Below are 17,536 nucleotides of genomic sequence, written 5' to 3' on the forward strand. Positions count from 1 at the left end.
TGGCTGAATCCTCTACTTCCTCCTCTAACTCCTCCTCCCCTGGATGGCAGGAAGTCCAGCCCTATTCTCTCCCCTGCCCACCAATTGGCTGTAAGCTGCCTTATTGGCGTATCAGGGGACAACTGGGGAGAAGAGTTTATAGAACATTGAGAAAGGAGATTTTCAGAACAAGGCTTGCAACCAGATATGGGGGATACAGAAATTAGCATTTGAGTTACACAATAACTTTATGCCTACACACATCCTCAGTCTTGGTGTGATGGTCAGACAGCCTTGCCAAGTGTTTTCCTTCTGAGCCTCATATTAACTCATTAACTATGTGGTTAGTGTTAATTAGGGAGTGTGTGAATGTTTAAACAGGACATTTCTTAAGCTCATCTCCATCAATTAATTAGCCCTCCCCCCTTTTTGCCTTCTTATGCAATGTCAGACTATCTGGAATGTATATTTAAAAGCAATGCTTAGACAAGTGGTTCATGCCTATAATCCTAGCACCCAGGAGGCTGAGACAGGAGGGCCATGGCAAGCCTGGTTGATATAGTGAGTTCTAGGCCAGCCATGGAGGTACAGCAAGATTTTGTTCAGATAGACAGACAGACAGACAGACAGACAGACAGACAGACTGACAGATGAATGGATAATAGGCAAGTAGATAGGTAGGCAAATAGATAGATGTATGGATAGATAATAGGTAGACAGATAGATAATGGAAAAGAAGTGGATGAAAAATGAAGTAACAGCCTCTTTAGTCCCCTTCCGTACATAAGAAACCTTTACTTGTTATGTCTTTTCTCTTGGGCACTTGAGTTTCAGAAAGGCTTCTGAACTGATGTCTGCCACACCTACCACAACCTAACATTGTTTCATCCTCTCAGAGGTTTGCACAGTGTTTGTTGAAGGTTTCTTTTTCTTAGAGGAGAGTGAATTAGAAAATCCCAAGTGTCCACTCACAGTGACAGTCAAGAGGGACATCTGACTCCCAGATTTCCGTTTGTTTTCCTCAGGGATCAAAGTCAGCATTAACATTTCTGGTCATAGGAAGATGCTTGAATTCTTGGCTCTGAGGAGAAGAGCTAGAAACCCTTTATGTTAAGCCTGGTAATAGCTAAGTTCACTTTCCTCAACTCCAGAGCCTTCAAGGGGGACTAGAAATAAGAAGCTACAGAATACTCTAGAAGGGTTAAGGCCTGGCCTTAGCACAGGTCACCTGGTGTAAGCAGAGATTTTATTTTTAATATATATATTTTATTAATTTATTCATATCACATCTCAATTGTTATCCCATCCCTTGTATCCTCCCATTCCTCCCTCCCTCCCATTTTCCCCTTATTCCCATCCCCTATGACTGTGACTGAGGGAGACTTCCTCCCCCTGTGTATGCTCATAAGCAAAGATTTTAAACAGTTGTAGGTCCACTTTCACGTGGGACTGGGAGTAGGGAGGAAGGGCTTGGCTTGATTTCTCATTGTGTCCTTGGCATGGTGACACATACATGGAGCTTTGGGACCAAAAATGGAAACCCAGAGTCAGACTCCAGGATGACTCCATGAGATTTTTCTTTTCATGCCTTCCAACTGCATACCCATCCACATAAGGCTGGCCTGGAATGTGACCGGCTTGTGTTCTGCATATGATGGTAAAGGAAGCAACCTCCATCAGTGCTTCTGAGGGGTCAGGATGGCCAAAGACCTGGCAGGGCTAACTACCAAACAGAGTACCGCATCCCTAAGGATGCGCTTTTAGAGGTGTTTTCCCTGTGCAAAATGCTGGGGTGTGTTCTGTGCCTCGTTTGCTGTTACATGTGCTGTTTGTTCCCAGCCTCTGACCTGTTCCTTTGTTTTCTGTGTGTTGCAGGCAGCATAGTGTACCTCGGGATGATGGTGGGGGCGTTCTTCTGGGGAGGACTGGCAGACAAGGTGGGAAGGAAGCAGTCTCTTCTGATTTGCATGTCTGTCAACGGATTCTTTGCCTTCCTTTCTTCATTTGTCCAAGGTTATGGCTTCTTTCTCTTCTGTCGTTTGCTTTCTGGATTCGGGTAAGGTTTTTCTCCTTCATATTTTTAAAGTAATGTGCTTACTCATGATTGTATGTGCTTTCAGCTCTGTAAGATCTCAGCACCAAGAAAGAAACTTTTAACACGTGCCTTCTGTTTCTGTGTCCCCTAAAGAAGTCCCAATGTTGATTCTTAGAAACTGTTGACTTTTAAATCTAAGATGGGACTGAAACACGCATGTTCCTGTGGCGGGGCGGGGCTGTGAGTGACTTCTAAGGACTGGTTTTGCTTAAGTTGGAATTCGGTTTTCACAGCAAAGCCCATTCAGACACACATGTTTCTTTTACAAATTTAAGAAAGAAAAAGCTGTACCCACTACAATGTTTCGCATTGTTTAGGGACTGCTCTTAAATCCAGGAGTAGGCTGACTCAAATGACCGTGGCTTTCTTGGTCTAGGTCACCTATGTGTGTTTGTCCCTCAGCTCATATGATAGCATTACAGGTGTGTGCTACCATGTTGAGATTTCTGCTTTTTTTTTTTCACCAAGCCAAGGCTTGAGTGTATTTTCTTAGAAAATAAATATACCCAGCTGACATGATCTTTGTGATTTTAAATATTTATTCTGTACAAAGAAAGATTTTTTTTCCCTTTCCTGGGCACATTAGTGTCTGTAAGGGTAAGGAACGGGACCTCATCCAATTGTCCATCTGTCCTTTATTTTTATTTTTTCAAATGAGTCTCACACCAAGGCAACACATGTCCCTCTTATCCATTGCCACTGACAATTAGAAAGCTGGGAAATGGGGTTGGCACCGCTGATTTATTTTCACTTGCCCCAGAATTAAATTATTTGTTTCCAGCCACTGTTAATTAAGGGAGCGATCATGTGTTAGGCACCAGGCGATGTCAGACTTGGGAGCTGCTCACAGAGGGCCTGGCATTGTTGAACGTGACAGTCAGGAAGAAGAGAGAATAGCAACAGTGACGAGAATGCAATGTCATTGTCTCGGTGTGTTGGAAATGAATGACGGGCTGTGTCTTCCAGCCTGAGTGGAGCCGGGCCACACACACTGCATAGGTGTGTCCAGTGTGCATGAACTGACTGGGTGACAGGAAGACCAGTTTGGCTCTGTGGAATTCCTTGCCACTAACTGTGATTCTCCCAACTGCTTTTTTAAAAAAATTAAATATTTAAAACTGTTCTCCTTTAATTAGGAAATCAAGGCCAAGGTAGGCTATTATTTCCAAATGATCCACAGCATCTGTTTTGTTTTTGTTTTTGTTTTGGTGTTTTTAGCACCTGATTTTTAGTTCTCTGATTTTTTAGTCTGATTCAGAACTACATGGTTTTCTGATCAAAAGTGTGTTTTCTCCTAAGAAATAATTTACTGATCACATTGAGAAAGTGTGGAAAATTTTTTTTTAATTTTAAGACTTTTAAAATATGTCTTATAAAACGCATGAATAGTGCTTGCTTTGGGAGAGACGATGGGTTCAGCATTTTATGCTAATTGACTCACTTAAACCTCATTGGTCTCCATGAAGAAATACTAGCATGCAAGGATGGTCATCTAGATAGTGCAGACAAGGAGGGCAAGGCACAAGGAGCGGTGGCAGCTCCCCAGAGGCACACAGTGACTGGCCTAGCCAGCTTTCAAACCCAGGGTGGCCAGCTCCAAGGTTTGCTCTATTTGAGACCCAACCAGAAATGACTCTGTGTGTGGCACCAAACTCTAAACATGATGGCTGTATATATGTATGTATGTATGTATGTATAATATATACATGAGTGCTTCATGCACAACAGAAGAGGGCATTCTGTCTCATACAGATAGGTGATTGTGAGCCACCTGTGGCACCTGGGAATTGAACTCAGAACCTCTGAAAGAACAGCCAGTGCTCTTAACCACTGAACCTACTCCTAAATATTTTAACAGATCAATCCAGGAAGATCTCTGACCTCAGAAAACTGGAATGGGAAGACCCTTTCTAAAATGTGCTTGGGATGTATTTAATTGAAAAATAATCTCAAACCAAACTGTACACAGGGGAGTGATGTTTTCTTAGATTTGTTGGTCAACATGTTAACCAACTGGCCACAGTAGCTTCTGGTGCCCCATATTTGACCACTTCCCCTTGGTGGGGAGGCCTGGTGGCACTCGGAGAAAGAATAAGCAGGCTACCAAGATGAGACTTGACCATATGGTGGAGGAGGAGGTCTTCCTCAGTCACGGACCTAGGGGAGGGGAATAGGGTAAAAGCAGAAGGGAGGGAGGAACGGGAGGATACAAGTGATGAGATAACAATTGAGATGTAATCTGAATAATAAATAAATAATAAAAAGCATGATTTGCCAAGCTACAATGTATTTATTGTAAATGCAAGGATATATTACAGTAAAATTTGAAGACTTGGTGCGTGTAAAAAGAATACACCATCTCATGTGTAAATTTACACTTACTATGTGTTAAATAATAATATTTCCAATGTGCTGGGTAAATAAGCATATATTAAGATGAACTTCCTTGATTTTTTTTCCCTTGTTTTAGTATCTCTTCTATAAAATAATTATGCATGTGGCTCTACTTGCTCTATATTTCTTTTGGACAGCACTATCTTAGGCAGTGCCTTTTACAGGCTTTCTGATGCAAAGGTTGACCTTTCTAGCAGGCCTTATCTCCCAGCCTACCCTGCAGTAGAGGTAGCACTGATGCCAGTGGGAAAGAAATGGAGCAAAATCTCTTCCACACTCAGAACATGGCGTGGTCATACCTTAGCCACATGCACCCTTTAGAATCCACTCTTGGAGGATAGAAATGTATGCTTTTGTCTAAAGCTCTAACAACTCATGGTCTGGTTGATGCAGAGTTTGAGGGGGTGAAGGGGTAGATGGGAGGGGGATGACAGATGCACGGGTAAGTCGAGATTTAGAGGAAGGATAAGTAATAGATGTTTGCAACAATGATTGATTGATTATATCTGTGCGCTTTTTATAATTTCCCACAGATAAGTGTTATAATCACTTCTATCTTTATTCACGGAGCCATTTAGGTGTTGAGGGACTGCATTCTCCCAACTCTCTCAAGAGTGACAAGAGCTTTCGTATACAAGACAGCATCAGTGCCCTGATCTGTGGCTGCGCCATTTCTCCCCGCGGCACTAGGCTGCTTCTGCAAGTGTGTGTGATTCCACAGATTGAAGGGCTTAGGGGAACCAATCTGGCTGTAAATAAGTTAGAAGAGTTGCATCGCCATGTCTTTGTTATCTTATGTTAGTGATGCATGGAATTGCCCAAGTTTCATGCTTACAAATCAGTGCCTTTAATGACCAAGTTTCCTACAAAAAAAAAGTCTTTATAGTTTACATAGTATTGAGAAAATAACCTTCCATATCAAAATATATTATTTTTTTATATTACGGTTCTGGAAATTGGAAAACTAAAACTCCCCACTGGCTGAGGAGGTCCTTTACCAGTTAAGTCTGCTGCTTCTCATTATCTCTATCCTGATTTATTGTAACAAAGCTGTGTCTCCTACTGAACCCAGCGCCCTCACTTCCTGTGTCAACCTAGCCTACTCAGAGAGTATGACGTTTGTGTTCTTTCAGCTAAGCAAGGGCAACAATAAACGTGGATGTGAACGTGTCTCCGTGTAGCACGGTCCTTTAGGTACAGGGCCAAGAGCAGCATTAGTTGCATCACATGGAAGTGCAAACAACTATGGCCATTATGGGAATCGCATGGAAGTTCCTCGAGAAACTAAAAGTTAAAAATAGATAATGACATCTTTTGAGCTGTTGTTTGATCTTTTTTTTTTTATTTCTGGATGCAATCTAAAGCATAACCAATTACATCCGAACTCCTATGTAATTTGTCAGCACAATGCCTTCCCTTCTTTTTGTTGATTCTAAGTAAGGATTAAAAAGTTATTTTCCTTGCGTGTTATTTGGTATTGTGATGCCTGGAGCAGCCCTTCCACTCCTGTTTGTTTTTCTCCCTAATACTTGTCTCAGTACACGCTGCCAGGGCCCACTCCTGGTGGGTTTTGAGCCTTGCTTATCATCTGTAAGAAACGTGCGGCTCTACAGTGATACTGCAACCTCCTCCTTAACTATGTTCTCAAATAACTTGCCACTTCCTAGCAAAAAAGAGAAGGTAGACGTAAAAGATTGTTTGAAAATTACATTATGAGAAAGCTAGAATTAAAGTAGTATGTGTATGTGTGTTTGTGTACTGTTTACATGTGTGTACATGTGTTTGTGGGTACACTCACCCATTGGGTGCCCATGTGGAGGACAGAGGTTGAATTCAGGATGTCTTCTTCTATTGCTTCTCTGTCTTATTTCTTTTGAGGCAGAATTGCTCACTGAGCCTGGATCTTATAGTCTCAGCCAAACTGTCTGACCAGTTCATGGCCCAGAATTTACCTGTCTCTCTCCCTCAGTGTTGGGATTATAGGTGTATGTTACCAAGCCTGGCTTACTACATGGATGCTGGGAATGCGAACTCATATCATCATGAGTTCACTTTACTCCCTGAACCATCATCGCCTCAGCCCCTAGGATGGAATTATCCTTTGCCACGTGTTTACTGATGAATTAAAAATAGAACAAAATTATTCAATAGAATCCTACAATAATTTGAGTGAGAATGACCCCCATAAGTCTCATATATGTGAATGCTTGGTCCCTGGTTGGTGGAACTATTTGGGAAGGATTAGGAGGTGTGGCCTTGGAAGTGGTGTCACTGGGGGCTCACTGTTTTGGAGGTTTTAGTTAATACCTGGTTGATTCTGTTCATTTTGGGCTTCTGACAAGATGGTATGCCAAAAAGAAAGTAGCCAGTGGGAGGGTGAACTTCTCACCTCATAGGAGCTAGGAAGTAAAGAAAGAAATCTTGGAGAAGAACCTGCAGCCACCACGTTACTAAATAAGCAAAGTCCACGCTAAATACTTGTCTTTATACCCACAGTTAAATGTTGTCCTCATTTCTTGAGAGGAAAGTTCTCTTTGTAACAGACAGAGACTATTACAGAAACCACAACCAGTCAAAATGCAGAGTTGTGGGTCTCGATTCCCAACTGATACATCTGCAAAGCAACTCTTGAGCCCGAGGCTCAGGGAACATTACAGACAAGGGGGTGGAAAGACTGTAAAAGCCAGAGGATCGGGGAGTTTGACATGAGACTGTCTCCTCAGAACTTCAGAAGCTACATGCACAATTTCTCATCAACAAGACTGCCGAACAACAGGAGCCGAACAAAAACAACAATAGACATCCCCAAATTGGATGTGAGATTAAAACACGGGCCTCAGCCCTACACAAAGATCACTATGCAACTAAGAAAAGCTGAGAGAGGGAGTATTTGCCAGTGGAGAAAACACCAATAGGCTATCCAACACCAAATAGTCAGCCCTGAAAATGTACACACAAGTAACAATGTGTACAGACTGAACAGACTACATTTAGGAATGTGTGTGTGTGTGTGTGTGTGTGTGTGTGTGTGTGTGTGTGTGTGTATCCATCTAAATATATGTGTGTACGGATAGTTAGTGAAAAAAAAGAGGCCATGAATTTGAAAGAGAGCAAGGAGGTCTCTATGGAAGTGTTTGGAGAGAAGAAAGAGAGGGGGAAATTATGTTGTAATACCAAAATCAGAAGAAATATTTTTAAAAGACTGGAAGATGGTAGTCCAAATCCTCCCAGAGCACATCCCCAGGGGCCATGACACTTCTAAATGGACTTCATCTCATAAAAAGTCTATCACTTGGCAACATTGAGTCACCTGGGGATAAAGCCTGGGGTGCACAGGTCTTTGGAGAAATCTCATCAGGCCATAGCAGCCTATATAACTCAGTATGACACGGTACACAAATGTACCCTCCCCATCTGGACTGGAGCATTGTGAGGGTTAGGGGAGCCAAGCTTTCCTGTTTCTGGAAGGTTTGTGCAGACAGTAAGCCTTGACATCCTGCATCACCTGCTGCTGTAAGCTGATTTAACGTTCCAGCCTCACATTTCTCAGAAGAAGGGCATCTTGCCTGCAAATGTCCCACTCATGACTTTGTCTTAGGTGACCGGGGAAAATAAATCAGTATGTTCTACGATAGTTACCAAATACAGACGAGGTCTGTATACTCAGCCAAAGTCCCAGCTTAGTCCAGGAATGTGTTTCAACATATAATGTCTTATTTTTGCAGTTTTATAAACATTGTTGTAAAAAAAAAGTTAATATTAATTATTTAAATTTTTTTCAACTTTAAAAGGCCAATTATCAGTGTTCAAGTTCATTTGTGCAGATTTATATAAATTTATATCTGGATAATTTTCTTCCTGTATAATGTAGATTTCAATGGCTATGCCTTCTGTGCTTTCCCCTATTGCCAAGGATAATTAAGGTTTGATGGTTTTGGAAGGGCGTAGGATAGACTTAGTCTGCTACTAAGGAAGTTCCTTGTGAGCCCCTTTGTTCTGATTGCTTCATTTATGTAAACACTCCGTCACAGATCAGCTTGAAAGGATCCTGAGCAGCTTTTAATAGTTATCATGATAAAATGAACAATAAGATTCCCATGTTAAGGGAGCTTGTGGATGTCTCACCCATCAAGTAGTATAAAAGATAATTATTCAATCCTTGTATTATGGATTTTTAAAATATAAAACTAATTATACGTTTCACATTAAATCTCTGTTCACTGCAATTGTTTCCTGTCCGCAGCACTGTTCATTTTTTGGGCTGGGTAATTCTTTCTTCCTGGGTGCCTGTCCTAGTCATTGGCCGATGTCTAGCATCCTCTTTGGCCTCTGCCTCCTTGATGCCAGAAGCACCTCCTGAGTTGTAACAGCTAGCGTTGCCTCCAGCTAGCTCTGGACATACAAAGATAGCCGTGGCCATGGTCAAAGGAGACAAAAAATAACAAAAACACACTTGTAAGGGCCGCTGATACCTGGACTGTGAGAACTCCCACCAAATATTTATCTCTGACACGTCCTCAGAAATTATATCCAGATGTGGTAAACACCATCACCAAGGACAAATAATTAGGCGTGTTGTCCCCTTGTATTCTGCCTTTTCATTAGCATATGGATTTCATTATATTTTCATACATGTATATCATTGTGCTTTGCTCACACTTGCCTTCCCACCGTCTCTCATCTGCCCCACCCCCTGGAGTCCTCTTTCATCCCCTAAAGTGTCTGCCTTCAGCTTCCGTGCTGTAGGTGCTGTTTTATTAACACATGTCTGTGTATGAGAGAAAACGTACCATATTTGTCTTTCTGAGTCTGGTTTGTTTTGACAATGAGGTGATTCCATGCCATCCACAAACTACATACTTTCTTCTTTCTTCTCTATGACCCAGTACAGCTCAATGGTGCGTATGCACCATGCTTCCTTCATCCCTTCAGTAATAGAACAGCTCCCCAAGAAAAGGTTACCCCACCAAAAATATTAATGGGTGGTAGACAGTTGTTCCATACCTTGGCTGTTGTGAACAGTGTCACAGTGAACACGGATGTGCAGGCGTCACTGTGGTACTCTGGCTTAGATTCCTTTGATATACACGAAGAAGCAATTCAGGAGGATGTATGTGCCAAGTCTATTTTCAGATTTTTTTTTTTTTAGGAACCTAAGAATACTGAGTCACATACTGACCGACTAACTTATAGTCACTTGACTTGTCTAAGGGTCCATGTCCGCCTTCTCTTAGTCCATACTTAGTTCGTTGTTGTTGTTGTTGTTGGCTTTCTTTCTTTCTTTCTTTCTTTCTTTCTTTCTTTCTTTCTTTCTTCCTACTAGATTCTGATTAGATCCTCACTGAAAATGTTGAGGTAAAAAATGGAAAACCTTTTTTAATTTGCAAGCATAGGAGGCTGAGCTGTGGGTAGCTTTATCCTGCATCACCAGTTTTTGTGGGAACTAACTGTATTTACAAGATTTAAGAGTGCCTGCCTTCGAGTCTGGGCCCTGGGGTCCTCCGCAAACTATGGCAACAGCCTAGGAAAAAATAGGCAGTAAACCTCGAACCCTACCTGGACTAGCCGATGGACATTCTCCACTGTTGAGTGGAGAAGGAGATCTAACTTTCACACAAACTCTGGTGCCCCATATTTGAACATGTCCCTTGGATGGAGATGCCTGGTGGCACTCAGAGGAAGGATAATAGGTCACCAAGGAGAGACTTGATACCGTATGAGCATATTCAGGGGGAGGAGGTCCCCCTCAGACACAGACTTAGGGGAGGGGAGGGGAGTAGGGGGGAAGTGGGAGGAAGGGAGGAATGGGAGGATACATGGCATGGGCTAACAACTGAGATGTAATATGAATAAATTAATTTTAAAAAAAAAACAGAGGATGGCCAGTTCAGGCTCTGTATCCTCTATTGCTAGCAGTCCTTGCTAGGGTCACCTTCACAGAATTCTGGCAGTTTTTACTGCACTAGGTGGTGTGGGAGGAATGAAGGGAGAGAGTATGGGAGAGATGACTAGAATTGGCTGGCATTTGCCAGAGCAATATGAAAATCTAATGTGGGCATGGGATGGATACATGCCCCCTAGACATATGTAACAGATGTGGAGCTTCGTCTTCATGTGAGTCCTCTAACAACTAGAGTGGAGTATGACTCTGACTCTGTTGTCTGCCTTTGTATCCTCTTTCCTTAACTGGATTTCCTTGTCTAGCTCTGAGAGGAGAATCTGCACCTAGTCCTACTGCATTTTGATATGCCAAGGCAGGTTGATGTATATAAGAGGCCTCATCTTCTCTGAAGAGAGAGGGAAAGTGATAGGGGAGTGGGAGGGAGAAGGGAGGGGAAGTTGTGATTGGGGTTTAAAGCAAATAAACAATTAATGAGAAAGAAAAAGAAAAAAAAAAGAGTGCCTGCCTTATAGGGTGAAAGCGGGAGGGAGGGAGGAGCGGGAGGATACAAGGGATGGGATAACAATTTAGATGTAATCTGAATAAATTAATTAAATAAATTTAAAAAACAAAAACAACAAAAAAAAGAGTTCCTGCCTTTCATCTTGTCAAGGAACTTTTATTGATGATAGTTATTGCAGCTACAACAGTTTTATGAATGGCATCCAGGTGTTTTAGAAGCACCTAGAATGTCCATCAGGATTGCCCAGTGCCCTCTGATCAGCCTCAAATGAACTCTTCTTATGATAAGGACCATGGGGGCATTTGAGAAATGAATGTTCATAGTGACTAAGGCACAGGGTAACTCAGGAACCCTGGAAAGTATGCTGACTCAGCACTTGCACCTCGGCGTCCTCGGCTTTTTTTTTTTTTTTTTTTTTTGTGGTCGTATTGATTTAGGAAGTGGTGTATGTGTCCTTGTTTCTCAAGAGGCTTAAGTGATCAACACAGCATAACCCAGGAGAGCTAGTGTGCCTACTTCAACATGGAAAAGTCTGAAAATCTTAGGAGAAAACATGTGGCACATGCCCACTGGACCAGGTGATCAGGACGCTTCAGGCAGCTACCACTTTCACCTTGCATAGAGTATGGAATACCAGAGACGGGCAACATTTCAGCATAAAAGGGATGGTTTTCCTCTGAATAAAGCAGGCTACAAAGATGCTAATATTTTCCCTAGAATAGAAGACCAGCCCACAATAAGACAGTGGGTGTTTGGATTGTTTTACAGATCTTAGAGAACAGAGAAATTTACAAAGGATTTAATAGCATCCCACACTAGTTTCTCAGATTCATTTATCCATACTCAGCCTTCATTGCAGCCTGGCATACGTACATATTGAGAGCCGTCCATGCAGAAAGGAGCACCTTCAAAAAAGGCAATGAATCAAAACCGGCTCAATTATTAAACACTTAGAATTTTTCTCTTTTTAACTCTGACTTATTGAAACTAACAGGGAGTCTTAATTTTTTAGCCATGTTGGAGTACATTTATCTTAGTTCCAAGGTGTCTGACGTGTCTTGGCATGTAATTTTGCTTTCACGAAGTGTGAGTTATAGCTGTTCCTTTCAGAGTGTCCGGAGTCCTCATAAAACATTAACTGGGATGTGAAGAGTCCATCAAAACTAGAAATTCTTTTATGCTCTGAGAGCTGATGCCATGGCCAGGCCATAGCCCAGTGGGTAAAGGCATTTGCTGTGCACGCAATCATGAGGATCTGAGTTTGAATCCCCTCCCCCCAAAGCCATATGACAGCTGGCTGCACAGTGTGAGCATGGAAGAGAGAGGTGGGAGGCGGGGACAAGAGAGTCCCCGGAAGCTCGCAGGAGAGCCAACCTGTCATTTGCGGTGGAAAACCAACCAGGCTAAAGAGATTCTGTCTCAAACTAGGTAGGAGGCAAGGACCAACACCTGGAGTTGTCTTCAACCCTCCTAATGCACACCCTTATCAATGCTAGTGTACACCATGCACGCACACGCGCACGCACACACACACACACACACACACACACACACACACACACACACACCAGCAGGGTGATGCTATAGAACAGGAATGTAATGGAACACGCACAGAAACAGATTCAACACAGCAAATGGAAAAAAGTAATAGCATGAAATGATTTATGAGAGAGGCATTCTACTTCCCATTAAAATCGTGGGCTGTAGTGTAATGTATAAAACCTGCTCAAACAGTGTTGGAATTCAAAAGTGACCTAGTATGGGCTCCTCAAAAAGTCAAACAGAGAATTGGGAGTCCACGGTGGTATGAAGCCAGCCAGTTCTCTCTGCCCACCGCAGGCGTGTTTCCAGCTTGAGGATCTGGTTAATGGACCGGGACCTAGTGGCTGCCCATGTGTGTGCTCATGTTAGGCACCGTGTTTCATTAGAAGACTTTTTCAGTCCCTCCCACTAGGAATTTTAAGTAGTCGTCATAGTCACGGTGTAGAGAGAGAGAAAAAAAGAAAGAAATGCTTCAAGCAAGGGACTTACTGCCAACTTGCTGCCAAGAAACGCACTGTGGGGCTGGGGAATATTGTTCGTGGTAGAATCCTTGCAAAGACTGCTCAGGGCCCTGGAATTGGCCTCTAGCATTAAAAAGGCAAGCAAGGAAGGAAGGGAGAGGGGGAAATAAAAGATAGGCAGATACTATAGCCCATTATGATACACATGAATATATGTGTATAGCATATGTAATTATATATGTTAGTGTACACCAAAAATGCCTATAGGAGTAAAGGTTTCACGAAATGGACTTATGCCTTTCCTTGTTACTTGAGTTGCAATCAAATATTTTTATTTCTATCACATTTTCTAAGATGCCATGTGGATTACTAAGTTGATTTCACAGCTCACAGACTGAACACTGACCTCAGCAGTCTGCCCATGTCCAGGTGTGGACGACTGCAGCATCACTGTAAGCAGGGCCAGATGCTTTCAGTGGTGCCACATTTTGACCTCCTGGTTAACACAGCGCTATATATCCCGTGGTTCATTTGGTCAGGGCAATTTGCTTCGAAATGACCTTTCCTTACATTGCATTTGCTGAGGGCATGACTAATACTCCTTTATTGTATTAAAGGCTCAACAGAAGTTAGTTGTTAGACCAGTGGACACGTTTTACTCTTTGACATCACATTATTTGAAATGTCAGTAGCAATTTACCTTGTGGTACTATAGATGGAAGAGTAAATACTTTTAAGCCAGGTCTCTAAGCGCTGGCTCTACACCCTGCCTAAATTGTTTTCATGTCTTTCTAAAACAATATATTTAAGATAGTAATTTGAAGTAAAAGTAAGTAAGATTTTCTGAGGCAATTGATCCGAAGTTAAGTTTAGGGTCAAGACTTTTTTGAAATTAGGATGAAATCTATGATTTGCCTGCCAGAGCAGACAAATTTTTAATTGTGTAACCTCTCGCTTGAGAGCCCTTCACCTGAGTGGTCTATCCACTCACTGGTCACGTCACATTTTCAAGTCAGTCAGCAGCTCTGTCCAGGAGGCTGGAGAGATGGCTCACTGGCTAAGAATGCGTACTACTCTGGTGGAAGGCCTGAGTGCAGTTCGAGGCACCTACAGTGAGTGGCTCACAACCACCTGCCAATTGAGGAGATCTGACACCCTCTTCTGGTCTCCATGGGTACCCACACACGCATGTACACACACACACACACACACACACAAATATAGTAAAACTCTTTTTGTTTAAGTCAGAGGAAAAGAACAAGAGATCATATATAAAAAACAACTACCCTAGTCTGTTGGTTTATATTTGATCGCGTCTAGTTGGTTCTCCCAGTGACCCTCAGGCTTGTACTCACTCAGCTATCCTGTCTCCTGGATAAAGACTAGAGCCAATCTAGGAAGTGAGCCTGTCAGTCCGGTGTTTGCCAGCACATCACCCCATCGGCATGTGAGCCCCACCGCTGTAGGTTATCAACAGAGACTAAAGATGTCAGACAGCCCCCTAGAGGTGTTTACAGCTGTGCCCGAAGCTCCCCTCAGTCACACGGGCGAGACACATCACAGTGCTTCTCTTTGTTTTAACGAGTCAATTAAGGTACTTATTAGAAGCCACCAGATTGCTGTAACTTTTAATAAATATTATGTAGACTAGCCAACCCTGAGCACAAGCCCCGTCTGAGTTGCAAACCACACGAGTGGGGTACCGCTGCCACCTGCTGCCCACATCGCCTAATTGCAATTTCAAGTTGGGTGAGGCAGATTACTGGGTTTGTATTCCCCCATGGACACATGATAGACATGGACAGATGATAGAAAATACAAGTGCCTTGCTATGCCAGGGGTGGGACCGAACGTGTATTGCAAGAGTTTGCTTTGGATCTGCCCACCTCATGTTAGCCGCCCCATGCCCAGTCTCACGTGTTCTCTGTACTTTTTGGCAGGATTGGAGGCGCCATTCCCACGGTGTTCTCCTACTTTGCTGAAGTCCTGGCCCGGGAGAAGCGGGGTGAGCACCTCAGTTGGCTCTGTATGTTCTGGATGATTGGCGGCATCTACGCTTCGGCCATGGCCTGGGCCATCATCCCACACTACGGTAAGGGGCTTCTCCCTCTACCTGCTCTGTTCCGGCTCCGGCTTGGGGACGGCCAAGCTCAGGCTTGGGCCAGCTGTCTGTCTTCCGTGATTCTCGGGAGGTGTTTCTCTCCGTGGAGAGGCCTGTATAAAGTAAGACTGCCAAATGGTTCTTTGGGCGTGTGGATAAAACAGGCGAGGCTCCTGTGCTGTTCTTGCACGGTACTTTTTGGTCACCCACCCACCGCTTTCCCCTTAATTGGGACTCCTTCGATGTAACCCGTCTCTGACGCTGTCTACCTGCATTCAGAGTTGGGTCCCACGGGTTGGGGACTCATCCCTGCATGACTTTCTCCTGACTTCTATTGCTTCTGATGTGGGGCTGCAAGTCCAGGCCTCCTCCAACTGACCGGCTAGAAGCTTAACCTTTGCCCAAACACACCCCACACCCCCCGTGAATGACTCACAGATCTCAGGCAAATGCCTACCTTGAATTGCCCAGTTTATTATCAAGGATGTCATGAAGGATGCAGGCGAGCTGCCAGGTGGAGACACATGGGGAGGGCGAGAAGCCTTCTTCAGGGTCACCATTCTCCCCGTGCTCCATGAGCTCAGCAGCCTGAAGCTACATAGTTCATGGGCATGATTACTAACCCAGTCTTTAGCCAGAGGATGGTGTGCATAATTGTGGTACCCGGGACACAATCAAACCTTGTGTCATCTGAGCAAAAACATTCCTATCACCTAAATAAAGCCACACCATGAGGAGCTGTCCAATACAAACTACAAAGTCTAACTTGATAATTCTCTAAGGCCTTGTCATAATTGTACGGTCCGTAGAAACTCCTCTGCCCTCTCTCTGTGCATATTTCTATATTTTTGAGTAAGCAAAACACATGTGTGAGGCTGGGGCAGAGAATTCTCTGAGAAGAACTGTGCTAAGAACACCCTTGCCGGGCCGGGTTCATCATTAACCTAATTAGGTCCCTCAGCCAGGGCTTGCAATTAGCATCGTCATCAAGTCTTGGCACTAACCGCTTCACCTCAAAGTGGTACTTCCACCTGGAGGGACATAAAGAGCCGTCCCATCCCACTTGCCCTTTTGTTGTGTGGCTTGCTCATTCCTCAGGCTCTCATGAATGATGCTGAGCTGTCTTAGGAAGCAACAAACGGGGTTTTATAGAAGAGCAGAGAGTCCTTCCTTCGTATCTCAGGGTACAAGTTGCTGAACCTGATACCATGTTTCTTCCACATGTGTGGCAGGGTCCTCAGAAGCTCTAATTATCTTCTAGCTATCCCGATGGTTAAGGCTAAAAGTTTAGTGTTACCCATGGTCAGTGTTGGGGGTGGCACATACTATTCTTCCACTTACACAACTTAAGCTGAGCCAGCAGAATGCACTGGTGCTGAGCGAGTTACTCTCTGATTTGGTGATTACATTGTGTGAAGCCGTCTGTCAAAATCAAGGCACCTTAGTTTTGTCCTGAGTTGCTTTTAGAGGGTGTCAAAACAATCCAAGGAGAGCATGGTAAACGTGCCCCACAAGTACTGGTGAGGACTCCCTGTGCGATTGACAGCCTAAGATGCACAGTTGGCCACACAGAAGAGATCCTTATTAGAAGAAACTTTTAAATGGGACAGCCTTTACATCGGTCTTTTCTAACACATCTTTAGTGCAGATTCATTGACGACAGAGTGAATCGCTTTTCCCATTTACTCTTCTTTCTTCTGCTCAAGCTCCAAGGGTCTCCCCAAACACGCATCCCGCCTTGCTGTGGAATGTGTAAGAAACGACGGGAGTTGGTTGAGGCTCTGGCAACCCATCTGCCAAGAAGATGGCAGTGAGCCTGAGTGGTAGACAAGTGGCAGAGGTCAAGATCAAGAGCTGGGAAAAAAAAATCAAAGGAGACAAGATATTCCAAGAGGAAAAATATGTTCAACGCAGGGTGGAAATGTCTGTGAGATCCTCAACAGCGCTTTTGTGCAATCTTGTAATAGTTGAAGGGATTGAATAATCAAACCATGTCTGTATTGATTCCTTTCCCGGTCTCCCCGGTGATCAGCAGCGTATCTTAATGACATGACTGACACGGGTTTGGAAATTATTAGACCATATCGGTATATTAAAGAGAACAGACAATGGCTTAGGAGCCCTCTGAATTTTCTTGCCAGGTGAAGAAATCTGTGGTTGATTTGCAGCTGAGAACACAGAGCAGTCATTTCCAAGGTCACCAAACGCCTGTCGCAGATCAGCTGTGCAGTAGGTCCCTGAAGCTTAGCATCCTATCTAAGTGAAACTTGGTACCACTTGACAAGCGTGTGGGATATAAGTGGTTTGTTAATGAGCTTGATTTAATCATTCCGCAATCCTGTATATCAGAATATCATGTTACGGACAGATATTGGAGCTCAGTAGGAGAGTCAGGAACTGAGTTTCATCCCCAACATGAAACAAAACAAACAACAACAACAAAAAAATAAACCCCACAAAGGCATATTCACACACACAGAGAGGGAGGCAGGGAGGTCATCATATCCCCTAAATATCTTATATAACGTCAGTTTTTAAACAATGCCAGTATTAATGCAGC

At 43.4% G+C, this 17,536-nt stretch overlaps 1 protein-coding gene across 1 annotated transcript in view; it reads left to right on the forward strand.

Moving 5' to 3' along the window:
* SV2C (synaptic vesicle glycoprotein 2C) overlaps positions 1-17,536 on the forward strand; it is a 145,744-nt gene that overhangs the window by 62,278 nt on the left and 65,930 nt on the right. The window contains exons 3-4 of the mRNA XM_084802714.1: positions 1,855-2,035; positions 14,816-14,967. Of these exons, the coding sequence (XP_084658840.1) occupies positions 1,855-2,035; positions 14,816-14,967 (333 nt within the window). The remainder of the gene's footprint in view (positions 1-1,854; positions 2,036-14,815; positions 14,968-17,536) is intronic.

This window comes from Acomys minous, assembly GCF_964271855.1.
Source record: "Acomys minous genome assembly, chromosome: 11".
NCBI lineage: Eukaryota > Metazoa > Chordata > Mammalia > Rodentia > Muridae > Acomys > Acomys minous.